Source organism: Pangasianodon hypophthalmus, chromosome 11, assembly GCF_027358585.1.
Source record: "Pangasianodon hypophthalmus isolate fPanHyp1 chromosome 11, fPanHyp1.pri, whole genome shotgun sequence".
Classification (NCBI taxonomy): Eukaryota; Metazoa; Chordata; class Actinopteri; order Siluriformes; family Pangasiidae; genus Pangasianodon; species Pangasianodon hypophthalmus.
Window position 1 is genome coordinate 1,045,725 of NC_069720.1, and position 19,810 is coordinate 1,065,534.

The 19,810-nt window shown below is 37.6% G+C and overlaps 1 protein-coding gene and 1 long non-coding RNA gene across 2 annotated transcripts; one reads left to right on the forward strand and one right to left on the reverse strand.

Moving 5' to 3' along the window:
• Window positions 1-78: 78 nt before the first annotated feature.
• On the reverse strand, window positions 79-7,463 carry LOC128319252 (uncharacterized). The gene is made up of 3 exons (XR_008302692.1): window positions 6,921-7,463; window positions 3,122-4,672; window positions 79-1,134 (listed from the first exon to the last, which is right to left on the reverse strand). It is a non-coding gene; the product is annotated as an uncharacterized LOC128319252 (long non-coding RNA).
• On the forward strand, window positions 6,388-15,033 carry LOC113536635 (tropomyosin alpha-1 chain). Its single transcript, XM_026930713.3, has 10 exons — window positions 6,388-6,644; window positions 7,470-7,595; window positions 11,692-11,825; window positions 12,449-12,566; window positions 12,717-12,787; window positions 13,611-13,686; window positions 13,795-13,857; window positions 14,164-14,233; window positions 14,476-14,554; window positions 14,729-15,033. The coding sequence occupies exons 1-10, from the start codon at window positions 6,531-6,533 to the stop codon at window positions 14,730-14,732; spliced, it is 855 nt and encodes a 284-aa protein (XP_026786514.1). The 5' UTR covers window positions 6,388-6,530; the 3' UTR covers window positions 14,733-15,033.
• Window positions 15,034-19,810: the final 4,777 nt, after the last annotated feature.

Consider the following 19,810-nt stretch of genomic DNA (forward strand, 5'->3'; position numbering starts at 1 on the left):
AAATCTCGATTTACAGAAACTTTCAGTCTTACTGTAACGACTTTATGAAAAAAAGTGGATGTAAAACAAGTTCTTAAACACAAACATTTAACGATTTGATGTTGAATTTTTCCTTATTTAATTACTGAGATTGCGTAAACTGCGATAAAACTCAAGATTAAAAAAATGCTTGACTACAAATGACTATAAATCATTATTATTTGTGCTGTTATTTATCTTCAGGATCAATAAAACAAAATCAAAAATACACAAATAATCCAACACACAAACTATCTGTGTACAAATTCACAATCTGTAAAACTCCAACAACAGAATTTAGTGTTTAAGTGTTTAATTTATTTATTTTTTTTTTTGGAACTTCTCCGTCATCCAACGCTGTTACTATGAAATAAGTTTTAATGAGGATTAAAATGATAAAACAGCATTAATTAAGAGATTATGAGGTGGCGTTTGTGTAATAATATGCTAATAATTTGTGTGTCGGTGTGGATAGATGTGCGTTTGAGCTTTTAATAATGTTATAGAAAGCTACAGCTACAGCCAGGTTTTAACCTCCTGGCAGAGGCAGCCAGGTTTTGGGCTAAAATACACCCTGGTCCTCAGCAGGAGAAGATGATGGAGACAAAATAAGTTGAGATTTTTAATCGAATCGGCAGAAAACATTTTTAAAAGTAAATGTATTCTATTTTTGTCTAATTATTGTGTCATCTGTACGCAAACACGCCTTTATGTTGGTTCTGTTCAGTCTAATAAACACACACACACACACACTAACATTAATAAATCTTTCTGTCATCTTTATTCAAAAATCCAGTAATGTACATTATTTTTTGATCATTTCAGACATTTTACTTTAAAGTTAATCAGTAGAAGAGCCACGTGTATGAGTTTGTGCTGGTGTTAATGTATTACAGTGTCGACGTGACTCTTTTCAGTGAAAGCTGAACATCACTTGATGCCATTTATAAATCCAAAGCGACAGAAGGGCTTTTCTAGGATTAGCAGGACTCGATGTTAGAGTTTGGAGAGGTCTGGCTGTGTGTGTGTGTGTGTGTGTGTGTGTGTGTGTGTTTGCACTTGGACAAACTGCAGTAACTCTGACGCTGTGTTTACTCTGTGGATCTTCACACAGATCTGAAAAGATAAAAATATGAGATATGAGTGAGACTCAAAACCAGGAAACACAGAAGCAGGAAATAAAGCACTAGAAAAAAACAGGGCTTGAACTTAATGAGACAAGAGTGCATGATAAGACTTCGCAGCGAGGAAGAGAAACAAGAGGATATACAGTAAATTATACAGCAAACTAAGCCAAGGCTTAACATAGAACAGGTGAACACATTAGGATAATCAACCAATTACAGGACAGGGGTGAAGACAGAAACAAAAGGACAACTTATTACTCAATCATTAATTATTAATCAGTTATTCACTTTACGTTTGTCACTTTAATACTGTTGTGTGTTTGTGTTTTTGTGCATTCTTGGTGTTTCTCTTTTATCATTTTTATACTTACATATTTATTTATTTATTTATTTTTATATCTTTATATCTGCTGCTATAACAATGCAAATTTCCCCATTGGGGATGAATAAAGGATTATCTTATCTTATCTTATCTTATCTTATCAATCATTTACTTTTGGGTTGTTGTTTAGCCGCTGATTAAAGCTACATTGTGGATCTTGATGCACAATTCTGAAATTTTGACGCAGATCTGAATATTTTTGTTCCGTCTGTTTATGTCTGATCTCCATGTTTACATTACATTTTCAACCTTCCTAAGTTCTCCAACACCACCGCATTGCTGCGCTCGCTCCACTGGCTTCCTGCAGCTGCTCCATCAGATTTAAAACACTGACGCTCGCCTACAAAGCCAAAAACGCACCAGCTCCCACTTATCTCAAAGCACTTATCACATCCCGCACCGCACCACGCTCCTTCTGATCCTCTAGCACCGCTCGACTGATCCCTCCATCTCTCAGGGTACAAGGAAGACCTGCATCAGGACTCTTCTCTGTTCTGGAGCCGAGGTGGTGGAATGAACTTCCTCTAGATGTCCAAGCAACAGAGTCACTGGCAGTCTTTAAACCACGTCTACAGCCCAACCTCTTCCTAAAGTACTTAAATTATCACTTTAATTAAAACAATTGTATTGTCTGTGTGCTTGTTACTTATATTACCTCCACAACAGAGTTTTTAGACTGATGGTGCTCTTAGTCCGTGACCTAGTGATCGAGTATCAGGATGTATTTATCGATAGCGACTTTAAAGCACTTCTGTAAGTCGCTCTGGATAAGTGCGTCTGCGTCATAAATGTAAATTCAAATGTTACATCATTCCTCAGGCAAAATGACGAAATGTTAAAAACAATCACTTTGGTTGTAGAAAGGAACTGATTCTGTTTTTTTCCATTATGATTTTTGTGATCTTTAACCTCCTGGTATTTAGTCTTAAGGTTTTTAATTTTACGTTGGCATTACAGTCAGGATCGACTTTATCCTCGCTCTGCCATGACCCCAGGCGTGTCCTCCAAGATGGCCCGGTTTCTGCCCCACATACTAAAGCCAAATTATTTCATCCCTTCTTCTCTGGCGGCCTTCCGCGACTCGCGTGTGTAACGTTTGAGTGCCAAAGAATGAATTTTGGCCTCGCTTATCACCACATCTCAATGACGAGAACTAACAGGAAAATCAGACGTCAGAGTTCAGATGCGACTCAAATGACCAGATATCTGATACGTTTTGTATTCAGAGCCTCATTTAAATATCGGATGTGAAAAAAAATCAGATCCAAGCTGTTTCCGTGTACGTAAAAATATCCGATCTGTATCTGTGTTAAAAGTCAGGGGGGAAAAAGTTTGGTGATGTAAATGCAGCTTGAGAGAGATAATATTTAGATTTAGACAGCAATAAATACAACACAAGACATTAAATATAACACAGAACACCTATAAAGATAAAGATATCCACATGCTGTTGTTTTATCGAGTTAGTCATAACTTAAAGTTACACTATTCATTCAGAACAATCTGAAGAAATGCTGGAAGGTGTAATCACATAACTGCTACAGTAAAAAGAAGCACAAATATAATAACTTTAATTATAATTTTGAAAACTCACTGAGAGACAAGAGGGAAAGGAGTAACATGGTTGAGGTTTGTAAGTGCAGCTCTGAAACGGCTGGAATGGAGGGGCAGGTGGTCGAGGTTAGGAGGGTTCAAGTAAAAATAACTCCCTTGGGTAACGTAAGAACCTGATTGGATATGGAAAAAAAGAGCAAAGACGAAGAGGCACTAAATTAAAACCACTTTCTTTCATCCTCTCTCAGTCCAAACACTTTCTGCTCTGCTCTGCTTAAAATGGATATCGTATCCATTTTAAAACATTGTTGTTTGTTTATAAGGGTTTGCATGGACTGGCTCCTTCATATATCTCCGATCTCCTTCTGTTCCACTGTAACGCCTCCAGGGAACTTTGATCAACTCGTAGTCTTCAGCTGTCTGTTCCAAGGACACGCGTGAAATCAAAAGGAGATCGTGCCTTTTCAGTGGCTGCTCCACAGCTTTGGAGCAATTTGCCACTCTATATAAGAACTGCACCAACATACGCTGATTTTAAGTCTCCTCTTAAAACTTCTTTAGTTACTGTTGCATCTGGTCATAAGTAAGCGCAGTGGCATGACTGTAGTGTACTATAGTGTATCTGTTGCTGTGATCTATGTTTACTTTTGTATTTTTGGTATATGCTTAAATTTTGTACAGCACTTTGGCCAACAGCTGTTGTTTTTAAACGTGCTTTATAAATAAATATGACTGACTGACTGACTGACTGACTGACTCTGTTGGACAGCATTTTTTAGTGATAATAAAGTTTTTAGGAATAAACCAAATGAAACTGATCATGTGATCGACATTAAATGTAAAGATAGTGAAATTACATGTTTTGCTGTTTGTTTTATTTTGTTTAGAAAGCGGATCCTAATTGTATTAATCTTGACGGCAGTGTGATAATCCCTCAGTACCGTTCAGAGTTTTAGAGTCGGCCAGCTGCAGAGATCGAATTTCTGGCTGCGTTTCTGCACGTTAGTGTTAGTAAAAGCCTGGAGTAAACTCGCCGTCATGGCGACTGACTGCTTCTGTGAAGATTTGTCGTGTCTTTGGGGTCCAGTTCTCAGACAGAAGACGTGCGTCTTCATAACATCGTGCGCAATTTACATCTTAACAGCGTCACAGCTGGAGGAAGTCTGGAGGACGTCGATACAACATCTTTTTCGATTATCTGCTTTTTTCCAGCCTTCTTCAAGTATAATGTGTGATTTAAATCAGGAATCAAATTCAGCTTAACTTTCCTCCTGTGATTAATTCAATAATCTGTAACATGAGGGTAGATCAGATATCATAACACGATGATAATCTATAAGAGTGAAGGTCATAAGGCACTAGGAAAAACTTAACGAGACAAGAATACATGATAAGACTTCGCAATGAAGGACAGAAACAAGAGGATAAATAGACAAAACAATTCAAGGCTTAACATAGAACAGGTGAACACATTAGGATAATCAACCAATTACAGGACAGGAAGAAAGAGGAGACAGGAAATAAGCAAACAAAATAACACAAAATGGCGATTCATTACATAATCGTTAATCATTAATTAATCATTAATAACCTATATAAAATAACAAATATATGTTGCATATGTTTTGAGCTTGTTGATGAAAAAAATTTAACGGCTCGATATTTTAAAATCGTAGAATTGTCAGCCAGAATCGGATCATTCCAAAGTCTTGAGCTGTGTTTTCCCGTTATTCAAACTTCACACGTTAAATTTACATATTTAGACACTTCACATTATGTTTCCATAAACTTTTTCACACAGTAGTAGTGCATGTAGTTTTTATTTTCTTGAGTTTACATGCACACTTTCATGGAATTCCGTGGTTCCAGTTTCGATCCTGAGCTCAGGTTCCGGTCTGTGTGGAGTTTCACATGTTCTCCATGTGTCTGTGTGAGGTTCCTCTGCGCTCTCCGGTTTCCTCCCACCTCCCAGAGACATGCCAGTAAGCAGACTGGTGACTCTAAATTGCCCCCTAGGTGTGAATGAGTGTGTGTATATGTGTCTAATCCAGGGAATAATGAGCCCAGTATTCCTGGAATAGACTCCGGATCTACACTGACCAGGATAAAGCGCTTACTGAAGATGGATTAATGAACATGTTGAAATGGAAAATCACATGTTTCTTACGTAGGATCACATATTACTCACAATTTGATCTTGTGAAATGTAAAGAGGAAGCAGTGGCTGTGTGTCTAAAACTGACCGGAACGTCGTGAGTTCAGATCCCAGCACCTCCAAGCCGCCATGTTTCAGTCCTTGAGCGAGACTGTTCATCGTTAACTGTCCAGTTAAATGTTGAAAAACATGGAATTATATATGAGATTTTTCTGTCAATGTGAATGTTTGGACCAGAATGTTTGGCTCCCTGGAACAGGTCAAAGAAAAAAGAGTTGACTTAAATATTAAAAGCATTAATTTGGGTCCAAATGGGCTTCTGCTGTGGGCTGTGTGTGTGTGTGTGTGTGTGTGTGTGTGTGTGAGCTCATAATACACTGAAATATTTACACGGATCAAAAATGATTATAAAATCGTGATTATATTCAGATACAAAAGACGAGCAATAACAGAAACGTCCTGCTGTGAATCCGGTTCCTCGTTTCCTTTAAACTCAAGGTGATCGAGTGATTTGGGATGTTTTTATATCTTGGTTTAGACCAAATGTCTAAACGTTAAATTTACATATTTAGACCCTTCACATTATGTTTCCATAAACCTTTTCTATGCGTCTATGTGGGGTTCCTCCGCGTTCTCCGGTTTCCTCCCACCTCCCAGAGACAAGCCAGTCCATAAACTGTCAGATATTCCCATCCAGAAGGACAGGAATATCTGATGGTTTTGACCTCATGGGGACATTTGGCAAGTTCTCACAAGGAAAACTGTTTGAATTGTTTGTTTTACCAAAAACTGCAGCTTTTATTTAAAAAGATAGAAGATAAAAGAGCTGAAAGTTTTCCTTTTGGTTACTGAGGTTAAGGTTGGCGTTAGATTTAGGCGTAGTGCTAATCGTTAACTATCTGCGTTAATATTTATATCAGAGGAAAGTCCTCACAAGGATAGTAAGACAACCATGTGTGTGTTTATGGAGAGAAAGAAGGAGCAAGACGTCTTGGGGTGAGGGAACGTCCTGGGCGGTGAATCCCATATTTAGCCATATGGATGGTCAAATGTCTTTGCACAGCGAATTGCAGATGAGCTCCTTAAAAAAGAGGAGTGAGGATCGCGTCAGCCAGTGGGAGCGGCGCTCGCGGAGAGTATCAGGTGTCCTTCAGGACTCTTCAGGCCAAAGCACATATTTGTCAGCTGCCTGAGACACTGAGCTCGCACTCCAGGTCAGCGTTCAGTTCGGTGCAGACGCTCTTCGCCTCCTCTCGTTTTTTCTTTCTGTCGGCCACCAGGAGAATAAGCAGCCATGGATGCCATCAAGAAGAAGATGCAGATGCTGAAGCTCGACAAGGAGAATGCCTTGGACAGAGCAGAGCAGTCTGAGGGAGACAAGAAGGCAGCGGAGGACAGAACCAAGGCGGTCGGTTTCCATGCGGACATTAAAATTAAAAAAAAAATTTAGTTTTTTTTTAGTTTTAAGGGCTTTCGCTGAAGTGTGATTGATTAGAGATGAAGTTGATGACTTTTGTTTCCTAGGAAACATAACTGACTAACATTTAGGGATGATTTTTTTTTAATAAACCATATAAATTTTTGGGTTCTATGTACATTTAAAAAGAAAAGCCATTAGAACCATGTGAGAAAGCCGTTAAGAAGCCTTAAAAAATTAACTGCATATTCATTAATCATTAATAACTTACTTTTTTGGGGGGAAGTTTGATCCAACATCCATTAACATTATTCCAAAGCGTGTAGATACAAAGCAAAAAGCAAAGCCAGTAGAACAACATTCGAAAGCTAGAACCATTAAAAATCCTTGAAAGAAAAAAATCTTCTAGAAAAGTTTGAACCGAACGATGTTCTCAAGAACGTAAAAAAGGTTCTGAAGTGTACCGTTCCTCGTGGAACCCTTAAGCGTTCATCTTTTACCTGGAAACGTGACTAGAGTTTTCCTTTAAATTCAATCCAGTTCTAAATCTTTTTAAACGTGACTATATCCAGGTGAAAGATAAAAATACTTTCTCCCTGCTTTCCATCCAAAGAGACCTTTAGTACCTTTCTTTTTCTGAAATAATAATAAACCTGATAAAGCGTTTAATCATAACAGTGAAGTTGATAAGAGAACGTTCGCTTCACACAGACTCTGAGAGATTTAACCACTTTGTATTCTTGTACATTAAAACCTCATCTCTCATTTATTTCCTTTTCTTTTCTCTATCTCTCGCTCTCTCTCTCTCTCTCTCAGCTGGAAGATGACCTGGTCGCCTTGCAGAAGAAGCTCAAAGCAACCGAGGACGAGCTGGACAAGTACTGCGAGGCCGTGAAGGATGCTCAGGAGAAACTGGAACTGGCTGAGAAGAAAGCCGGTGATGTGAGTCATACAGCTGCACGCGCATGTGCTCTATTAATGGGTGAAAAAAAGAAAAAGTGTGTATATAAGTGTGTACATTCACACACAGAGACTAAAATCCACAGAGCGGAGATATATCTCCTGAAACTCCGCTTCACACCTCTGAGAAATCCTTCCTGAATTGTTATGAATGAATTCTTCCTCTCAGGGAGTAATGTAGCCTGATACTGATTTCACAGTGACATTAAATGTATATAAATAACACTCCACAGCTCCATGTGCAGGTCAGGAAGAGTTAAATTTAGAGCAGAGCTTTATAAGGGAACAGCAGGTACGAGCTCCTGAACGCCACGAGGTTGAACTATGTCTAGGCTACGTATAGCGTTTCACCGTTCTTCTTCTTCTGCGTAGAGGAGACAGAGCTATTTCAGACGCAGATGAATTTGAGTAACACGTTTTCATTAGGTGTAGTTATCAAAAGGTCAATAATAATTCAAATTGAGTTAATGAGAGTTAAAATATTAACCACTAGATGGCGCTGCTGCAAATTCATAAACCTTTTTCTTTTTTAATTAAAAAAAATATATAAAAATACAAACAAGAGTATATTACTTTTGAGAACAAGAGCATTATCAGGGGTAAATATTACAAAATCAAAACAAATTATGGAAAAAGTTTCCAGATTTTCCTTTACGTCCATTTTATAATGTTTAAGCTTACGATTCTTCCAAATCTTTTCATTTTCATTTTATGTGCATAAAAAAAAATCAGAATAATAATTAAAAAGCTACTGATATTTTTGTGTTTGTGATGGAGCTGGAGTTTAACATAACATCTATTTCTTTAAAATAAATATTAATATTGCTCTCTTTTTATTGCTCCGAAAGTTTTATTTGGGACCAAAATAAATCCTGAACAGTTATTTACTGAAGGAACTGATGCTTCGACTAAAAATAGACCAAAAAAAAAAAGCAGCTTTATAATAAAATACTACTAATAATAAAAATGCTTAGATTATAATAATACATTAAATACTACAAGTGAGATATGGAAGATTATCCAAATGTGTTTAATCGGTATAATAATAATAATAATAATAATAATAATAATAATAATAATAAATCAGATCTTTGGAGCTGTCATTCCAGCATGATTTAAAAAATATAAAATATTTTTTTCAGCGTCTAACAGCTGTACACATCTGCTCTTATATCTCCATTACAAAATTATCCTACTGCTAACCTGCTGATTTATTTTTATCTTCACTTTTAAATTCAATAAATTACATTAATGAACTTAAATCAAATTATTCAGCGATTATTAATACGCGGCTCAGCACGAGCTCTGTATATAATGGTGTATATATGATGACGCGTGTCAGTAAAGTGATTTATGACAATAATAAACAGTATAAAAATATAATAATAATAAATAAAATGATAAAAATATCTTTTTAATATTGCTTTGTTAAAAATGTAGACTCGTATAATATTATCTTTAAGGTAAGATGCTACAGATAAATGACAAAATAAACAAACAATCGCTATCACAATTAATCTTCACAAGATAATCGCTGAAATTTTGATATTCTTAGTTATTTTTATTGAAATTTTTCTTTTTATTGACGTTTATTCATGCAAAAATGAAGCCTTATTAAACATGCATAAATGTACATATTTATTCAAACAAAAAAATTAGTCTTTTGATGATGTTAGAATTAAAATTTTCACTATGAGACAGATATTTTATATACATATTTTTTTGGTATAAATTAATTTATGCCATTTATGCCAAATGTGTCTGTAATATCTTTCAGATTAAGGATGGGATTGAATTTGTCAAATTTCACGAATGTTTCTAAACTAAGATTTTTGGTTGTTAATCTAGAAAAATAAAAGTTTTTTTAATTTTTGATTTTGAGGAAAACGGTTTAAAAAAAAAATACAGCCTGAGGTTTAACAGCGTTTCTGCTCTAGTTGGCGTTATTTATGAAGGAAATTCACACACACACACACACACCACACACACACACACACTCACACACACACGCACACACACAAAATGACGTATAAATCAGGAAACGAGCTTTTCGCTGACTTGTGACGTCATTGTATCGAGTGGGCGGAGCTTAAAGCCTTCTTCATAGTTGGTTAAGTTTCAGCTAATGGATAAAAACAGTGAAATAAACACTTGAATTTTTTGTAGTAATAATTTTTTTCACTGCAGTTTACTGAGTTTAAGAGGAGACATGTTATAGATGAGGTTGATCTAAAAATCTGAAAAAATATCTAACCAAACTTGTCGTTTCTGCTGAGAATGTGACTTTCATAGGGGTGGATTTTTGAGTTTTTGGATGATTTTATAAAGAAAATCTGGCAACCCAGAGCTCAGTAGCGTCAGGGAGCTAATAACAGAGACGAGCTGCTTAAAAAAAAAAAAAACACACTCTATCACTTTAAAATGTGTATGAACAGGAGGATGTTTTGCGGTAGTATGCGGGTTTGGGTGTATCCTAGGAGACGCCGGTGAACTTCCGGTTTTATTGGTGCGTCTCTCGGTGCGCGTGAAGCGCCAACACCCAGCCTCAGATCATCCATCCATCCATCCATCCATCCACCCGCGACCCTCAGCATGGCCGCAGTCCCGCACCTCGAGGCCGTGAAAAAGAAAATCAAATCTCTGCAAGAGCTGACCGATCAAACGCAGAACAGGAGCGCGAGACTGCAGGCGGAGCTCGAGGCGCAGAAAGCAGCGCGCGCGTCGGTAAGGCCGAGAGGCGGCGGCGTGAAATCCGTTAAAGCGCATTAGCACCGAATCCACTGACCACTCAGTCCTTACTGCAGCACGCGCCTGATACAGCGTCTGATATAATCAGCATAGTAATTATCAATTATCAATTATCAATAATAATAATAATAATCATAATCATAATAATAATAATAATCGTAATAATAATCTAATAGCTTACTCACAGAGAAGAGAGAGAGAGAGACAGAGGGAGAGAGAGACACAGAGAGAGAGAGAGAGAGAGAGGAGAGAGAGAGAGAGAGAGAAAGACAGACACAGAGAGAGAGAGAGAGAGAGAGAGACAGACACAGAGAGAGAGAGAGAGAGAGAGAGAGAGAGAGAGAGAGAGACAGAGAGCGAGAGAGAGAGAGAGAGACAGACAGAGAGAGAGACAGAGAGAGAGAGAGAGATCGAGAGACAGAGAGAGAGAGACAGACACAGAGAGAGAGAGAGAGAGACAGAGAGAGAGAGCGAGAGAGAGAGAGAGAGACAGACACAGAGAGAGAGAGAGAGAGAGAGAGACAGAGAGAGAGACAGAGAGAGAGAGCGAGAAGAGAGAGAGAGACAGAGAGAGAGAGCGAGAGAGAGAGAGACAGAGAGAGAGAGAGAGAGCGAGAGAGAGAGAGAGAGCGAGAGAGAGCGAGAGAGAGAGAGAGACAGAGAGAGAGAGAGAGAGAGAGCGAGAGAGAGACAGAGAGAGCGAGAGAGAGAGAGAGAGAGAGAGAGAGACAGAGAGAGAGAGAGAGAGAGAGAGAGAGCGAGAGAGAGACAGAGAGAGAGAGAGAGAGAGAGAGAGAGAGAGGTGTAGTGATGTTTCAGCACGCAGGACTGAAGCTCATCAGTAGCAGATAAAGGTACTAAACTGTACCAGTACTTTCTCACGGCTCAATAACTGATGTAACTAAATACAGTTCTGAAAGAAGAGCATTTCTATTATTTGTGTAATAAAGAGCTGGGAATAAAACGTGTGTAATCGCTGAGCTGTATATCTGATGGAAGGAGTCTCCAGTGTCAGAGGTGAAGCTGTAACTGAGTTTTCAGACATCAAGGTGTTTTTTTTTGTCTTATTTACTTCAAAAGAGAGAAAAGCGAGAGGCTGATGAGGGAACGGCTGTTTACAGCTGCTGTAACGTCAGGAACTCACTCGTTTCGCAGATGTTCCACAGGGTTGCTGTGGTGTAAGAGGAATAAAACACCTGAGGACGTGCTGTTACGGGAAGATAATGCAGTCGCTCTGCTTGCTCTTTACGTAGTGTGTACAGTTGTAATGGTTTTGTTCGTCTGTATGCTGTAAGTGCGAGTGTTTGAGCGTGTGTCTTTGCGCCTGCAGGCTGAGGGCGAGGTGGCTGCCCTGAACAGACGTATCCAGCTGGTTGAGGAGGAGTTGGACCGCGCTCAGGAGCGTCTGGCCACGGCTCTGCAGAAGCTGGAGGAGGCTGAGAAGGCTGCAGATGAGAGCGAGAGGTGTGTGTTTTCACCAGGTGTCATGTATCTGATAAAGCGTTTCAGTCGTGTGAGTTCTCTCTCGTCGTCACCTCGTATTCGGGACAGAAGATCTGACTTAAGATGCGAAATAAATCGGATAAAATAGATCGTGATCGTTATGTACGTTTCCCTGAACGGCTAATTCTGCTTAAACTGTCCAAAAACTTACAAATTTGTACCAAGGTTGTTTTTTTTCTGATATTTATTTATCTATCTCATACACAAACCCTGTCTCAGTTTTGGAAAGATTTAGAGAATTTAAGAGAAGAAAACTTAAGAAGATCTTTACATAAAAAAAACATTGTAGCTAATATCAAGGAAGCTAATATCAGCTAGCTAACTCACTAACTAACTTTTGCTAATGTTAGCGATACTTGCTTTCGAGATAAATCACATCGTAACAGCAGGGTACGTAAACTTGTCTGTTTTTTGGAGATTTAAGTGGAGAATCGAGAATTTAAGTAGAAGATGATGATGGTTAATAAAAAACAGTGTTTTGTTCCGAATTCAACTTCAGCTGACGTCGCGTGAAACATTCGGATCGCGTACATTCTCTTAATGAGGAACGATTCTAATAATTACATCATTTCGGTGTCTCTCAGAGGCATGAAGGTGATTGAGAACAGGGCTCTGAAGGACGAGGAGAAGATGGAGGTGCAGGAGATCCAGCTGAAGGAGGCCAAAAACATTGCTGAGGACGCCGATCGCAAATACGAGGAGGTGAGCTAGCTTTCTGTCCCTGCGTTCTCTCTTTACTCTTTACTGCTCTGATTCTCCCTCATCCTATCCTCTGTGTGTGTTTGCGTGTGTGTGTGTGTGTGTGTGTGTGTGTGTGTGTGTGTGTGTGTGCGCGTGTGTGTGTGTGTGCAGGTGGCTCGTAAGCTGGTGATCGTTGAGGGTGAGTTGGAGCGTACAGAGGAGAGAGCTGAGCTGAACGAGGGGTAAGAAATATACTGATACTGATCTGATCTGATCTGATCTGATACTGATACTGATCTGATCTGATCTGATCTGATACTGATACTGATCTGATACTGATACTGATTTGATCTGATTCAGATCTGATACTGATACTGATACTGATCTGATCTGATCTGATACTGATTTGATTTGATTTGATTTGATTTGATTTGATTTGATACTGATGCTGATCTGATACTGATACTGATACTGATACTGATCTGATACTGATACTGATTTGATCTAATTTGATCTGATTCAGATCTGATACTGATACTGATACTGATACTGATCTGATCTGATCTGATCTGATCTGATTTGATTTGATTTGAGCTGATACTGATACTGACACTGATGCTGATTCAGATCTGATACTGATACTGATTTGATCTGATTCAGATCTGATACTGATACTGATCTGATTTGATTTGAGATGATACTGATCGGATACTGATACTGATCTGATACTGATTTGATTTGATTTGATTTGATTTGATACTGATACTGATACTGATACTGATACTGATGCTGATCTGATACTGATCTGATACTGATACTGATTTGATCTGATTCAGATCTGATACTGATACTGATACTGATACTGATACTGATGCTGATCTGATGCTGATCTGATACTGATACTGATACTGATACTGATACTGATACTGATTTGATTTGATTTGATTTGACACTGATCTGATACTGATACTGATGCTGATCTGATACTGATCTGATACTGATACTGATTTGATCTGATTCAGATCTGATACTGATACTGATGTTGATTGATCAATTCCTTTACAGTAAATGTTCTGAACTGGAGGAGGAACTGAAGACAGTCACCAACCTCATGAAGTCCCTGGAGGCCCAGGCTGAGAAGGTAAGTGTGTGTATGTGTGTGTCTGTGTGTGTTTGTGTGTGTGTTTGTGTGTGTGTGTGCGTGTGTGTGTGCAGTCTGACTTATGTCTTCTGTTCTTTATGTCTACAGTACTCTCAGAAGGAGGACAAATATGAGGAGGAGATCAAAGTTCTGACTGACAAGCTGAAGGAGGTGTGTTTTTTTTAGATGCATCTCAGATTAACAAATTATAATAAGCTTTTTCAGTATAACTCATTTTTTTAAGAATGTTTAGTCAAGATTAATTGAGTGAATTCTTCCATAATTGAGCAATATCTTCTTCTAGCGTCTTAATTTTACACTGAAAGACGACATGTTTGGATTGGAGAATTCAAGATTTTCATATTTATGTAGGAAAACTGCTGGTCGAGTATCATTCATTAAGATTTCCAGGCAGGTTTAAGCAAACGCATGCTGTGTGTGTGTGTGTGTGTGTGTGTGTGTGTCTATTCCTCCCAGGCTGAGACTCGTGCTGAGTTCGCTGAGAGATCAGTCTCCAAGCTGGAGAAGACCATCGATGATCTGGAGGGTACGTTATTTTCCACAAACCTCTCTCACATCTCATGCCTCATGACGCAGAATAAATTCAGTTTCTTTTCCTGCTTATTCACATTTCTAGTTTCAGTTTCTCTTCATCTTTTTTTTTTGCTTTTTATTTCTCTCTATTCCCACTCGTTTGTCTGTCTGTCTGTCTCTCTCTCTCTGTTTTTGCGTTATCACCATTCCCATTACCCACGATCCTTTGCTCGGTTTCCTGATCGGCTCGTGTAGATGAGTTGTATTCTCAGAAACTCAAGTACAAAGCCATCAGCGAGGAGCTCGACCACGCCCTGAACGACATGACCTCCATGTAAATATTTTAATTAATAAGGAAATTACAGAGAAAATTCTAGCATAAAGTACTTTTTTTTACTTTTAATATAAATTATAATAAAACTTTCCCTTTGCATGCTGCTTTGTTTTATCTCCTTTTTCCTGTTTTCTCATTTCTTTATCACTTTCTGTTTCTCTCTCATCCACATAGATAAATTATCTCGTCCCTGGTCCCTGCTCCGGCCGAGTCGCTTCACTTCACGCTTCTGTTCTTCTACATTTCTCTTTCTTTTCTTGTTTTCTGTCACTGCTTTCCTCCATTCATGGCAATCAGTTATTCCATCCGCTGTACAGAACTTATGAGTGGTTTTGCTTTCTGTAAAATAATAAAACTCCATTTCATCCGTGTAAAGCTCCCCACTCACTCAGTCTCTTTTAGTTTGTCTTAGTCTTTTCTTATATCTTTAATTTATTCTTGAGAAGCTTGAATAAAATCCAGAAAAGCTCTTCTCACTACCTCCTGCTCTTTTTCTTTTTTCTTTTTTTTTTTGGCTTGACGTGCATTTTCATAAACATTTCCAGTTCACACTTCAACTGAGGGGAAAGACGACGCTGTGTATCTACTAACATCTGTCTTTTTGTCTTTCTCTCCGTCTCTCTGTCTCTCTTTTCTGATCAGACCGACTCCATCGTCAGCTTCAGGAAAACCAAGTGCTTTCACACGAGCTCAGTTTAGCGCTGAATTCCGACTAACATGTCGTTTATACTGGAACTTTACAGTACAGGGATTTAAAATGCTGTGCTTTTAATGCTGGAATTACGCTCTGTAGCCCTATTCGGACGGGATTAAGTTTACGCTAGGAAGTGGATTAATTCCATAATTTCCAGACGCTCTGTTCAGCCATGTTGGTGAGAACATTACAGATCAAATCCCCTTCTGCTTTTGAGCAACTCTGCTTTTATCGGATTATGCTGCTTGTGTTGGGAAAAAGTTTTTTGACCGCTTCTGCTTAACGTATTTAATCATCTAGCATGCGTATCCATAGTAACACTTCCCAAAAACGGAGAAAAATAATCACTACAGCTACAGGTATAAATATATAGCACTTTATATTTATATGCATATTCATATTTATCAAAATATCATGAAGCTTTTAGTTTTCTAGAAATAAATGCACGAGTACTTATGTATCTCCGAGCGTCTATATATCTCTGTCCTTAATCATATAATATTCGATGCTGCCAAATAAATACAAATCATTTTTAACGTGCGGGAATCGAAGGCGAGCAAGTGTGTAAACTCAGCGTGATATTTAATACGGACAAATCTGGAATAATCATCATTATCAACGAGTTATGTTATAAGAGCTTAACAGGAAACATGAATCATGGAAAAGGATCAACAAAAAAAAAGACAAAAACTAAAAAAAAAAATCCGGGAAATGCTGACGAAGAAAACAAGGCTTAAGACTTAACGACAGCAACGGCAGGTTATAAATAAACAGATTAATGAAGGGCTTGACTCGGAACAGGTGCACACATTAGGTAAGAGAGCAGTGACAGGACAGAGGAGATGAGACTATAACCAAAACAAAGGCACGTTTAGTTTAGTTTAGTTTATTTATTTATAAAACACATTTAAAAATAACTGAAGTTGAAACCAAAGTGCTGTACAAGTAATATAAAACAGATCTATACATGAAAACATTTAACAATACAAAATACCGGAAAATTTTACAGCCTCAGACTGAATTAAAAGATAAATAATAAAGAGGATTTGAACAAAGCAATAGAGGAGGATGATCTTATATGAAAAGGGAGATTATTCCAGAGCCTGGGACTGAGAAAGCCCGGTCACGTGAACGTGCGACTGAAAGGAGTAACTGACTTGATGATTGAAGAGATCTTGAGGCAGTGTACGGAGTAACAGATCACGTACAGTTCTGTGCAAAAGTCTTAGGCATGTGCAAAGAAATGCTGTAGAGTAAAGACGTCTTCAGAAATAATGAAATTAAATGTTTCTACATTAAAAAAAAATCCTATAAAGAGCAGTAAACAGTAATAAATGAAACAAAGTCAGTATTTAATGTGACGATCCTTCACTTTTAAAATAAAGCAGTATCTGAGGTGCAGTGTGTGCAGTTTTATAAGGAAATGAGCTGGAAGTGTTACTGAGCATCTTGCAGAAGCAGCCACAGTTCTTCTGGAGACTTTGACTGTCGACTCGCTTCTTATTTCTGCAGCGAAACCCAGCAGCCTTCATTCTGTTTTTATCTGAAAAGTGTCTCTTATGGAATCTGCTGCTTTCTTTACTGACATACAAACATTGTTCTGTAACGTTTCATTTTGTGCTGGAAAACTAATGTTTGGAATCGAAAATGGTTTTGTACTGAATCAATAATGTAGAAGTCAGAAAATAAACATCTGTAACAAAGTTTGTACTAAAAAAAAACCCAAACAAACAGAGTGCCAAGACTTTTGCACAGTGCTGTATGTACTCTGGAGCAAATCCATGCAAAATTTTTATCTCAGTGCGGAAATTGACTGGCAGACAGTGAAAAGTCTGGCTGTAAGACGTAAGTCTGGCTTAGATCTGGTATTAACACGCGTCCTGGGTGATCAGATCGTAAAGCGATCAGCGTTAAGTGCAGGTGTAAACGGGGTTAAATGCATCTCAAAGACACGCTGTGATGCGATCACATCATCCACATTCGGAGGAGGTCTGAGACGCATATGGCCACGTCACATTTGTAGCGTGAAGGCGAAAGCGTCTCGATGCCTCCAATGAAATCCACCTGCACTGACTGTCGGTGCGATCCATGACTAAATTTCTACATCAATTAGAAAACCCTTTCATGTATAGAGTAAACACTCATTTTCAGAAAATATAAATATATAAATATATAAATATATAAATCACCTCCGAATCACTTGAGATCGTTACTGTGCATTAACGTAAACTTCTGTCGCTCTCTAGACTGCGTGTCGTTCTCATTCTTTACCAACTTTCTACATAAAATATTAATAAAACATTTAAAGTAGAATTTTTTTTTTTTTGTGCCAGACTCGACTGAACACCTTATTTTTATAAACTAATTTTTATTTGTTTGTTTGTTTGTATATTTATTTAAACTAGTGGGATTTTGGGAGGAAGATGAGATTTTCTCACTTCTTTTTTTGCATCATGCAACAGTTTTTATTATATTTTAAAAATTTATTATTTATTTTTTTATTTATTATGTTTTTTCAGAAATTAGAGAATATATTTTAGACATGCATTTTAAAATTTTGGACATTGGAAGATTTCTTTATTTTCTTCTTCTTCTTCTTCATATTATTATTATTATTATTATTATTATTATTATTTCAGGTATACTGCTTTAGCTTTCACTCATGGACAATCCATTTACCTTTTTTTTAATGTTTTGATATTTAGACAAAATCAAAATTCATACATCATGCCATTTTAAGCAAAAAAAATTGCGAGACTGTTAGGAAATGGCGCTGAAAGTTAGCGCTCTCTGTCTCTTGGTTAACGGATAAAGATGACGCTGAAACACCAGAGACGAAAGCAGCTGCTTTTCATAGCTTCACTTCATCTTATTTATTTATTTATTTATTGATTGATTTATTATGGGTTTTTTTTTCCAGAAATTATATTTTATAAAAGAAACTTTTTTGATATATATTTTAGACATGCATGTTAAAATTTTGGACATTGGAAGATTTCTTTCTTTATTTATTTTCTTCTTCTTCTTCTTCTTCTTATTTCAGGTAGACTGCTTTAGCTTTCACTCATGAACAATCCATTTACCTTTTTTTTTTAAATATTTGATATTTAGACAAAATCAAAATTCATACATTTCATCCCATTTTAAGTAAAAAAAGTTGCGAGACTGTCTCTAGGTTAACGGATAAAGATGACGCTGAAGCACCAGAGACGAAAGCAGCTGCTTTTCATAGCTTCATCTCATCTGTCATTCTTTTATTCTTTTATAAGTTAGAAGAAAATGTGATGAAAACGTTGGAAAAGCTCGTACAGGTGCATGAGATCGGATTCTCAGGACATTTCTGTAACCGTGTATGAAATCCGATCGCGCGAACGGCGTGAAGGGCTACGCGCCTCGACCGTACGCTTGTGATCTGATCACACGTTTTAACGTCCAAACTAACGTGAAATGTGCCACGTGTTGCGCTGAGGAACTCTGACATCGTTATAGTATAAAAGATGCACTGATGTTCATATAGAAGAGCAACAACATACCGTATGACTGCATGTGAACATCCGGATACGAAACGTTATTGCGGATAGAGAAACTAATCCCGTCCGCACAGGGCTTGCGATGATACTGTGCTCAGTTCTGTGCATGATGACGAGGTGAGACTGAAAATCTGCACCTGTGTTGATATTCATGGCGATCAAACATCCTACTTACTGCTGCATCCGAGTTTATTCCAGATATTACAGTGACTACAGAATAAACCGAGCTGTGAATGCGTACTAACATGTTTATAGATTACTATTTTTTTTAGTTGAACTGATTAAACGCTGCTGCTGTAATGTTGTCTAAAGTGACGTTGCGTTGTGTTTAGAGCTGAAAGTTTGCTTTTACAAACTGTGTGACACTGAAATACATCACAACAACGAACAAAACACGAACTGTCCTGCTGCTACGATTACGGAGAAGTGGACGCTGAGAGCAAGCGAGTCAACGTGGAAAAAAAAGTCTTACAGCTATGATTTATTTGTTTGTTTGTTTGTTTATTTATTTATTTATTTATGAACACATTCACTCCTCAGGATTTTATTTGCACTGGATTTTGCAGCCTGAAAATTTAAACGTAAGACAATAAAGACTGCAATAAAAGAGATATGAATGATTCCTGTAAGTGACGTCTGTTTTGTTTGTAGTTATTTATAACATACGAGGACAAAACGTCGCTAAATTTAATTCTCCGTCATCAAGTAGACGTTATTGGACGTGTAGAATAAACGCTGATTTTTTTTAGCCTAAACAACATACTACTCATCATCAGTTTTAAAGTATAGGATTTTATTTTATTTTATTTATATCTGTTGTTGATTGAATTAAGATGATTATTTTTGTGATAAATTTGTGGTTCTTATTGTTGGATCATTTGCTGTAATTGTGTTTGTTTTTTGGATGAGCTGCAGCATTTATCGCTCCTCTGAGCATATTTTAACAATCCTAAAAAAGATGGCGGACTTTGATCGGATTCAGGAATCAACAGTTTTTGGGACGCACTTAGCTTGTGAAAAAAATAAGCCACG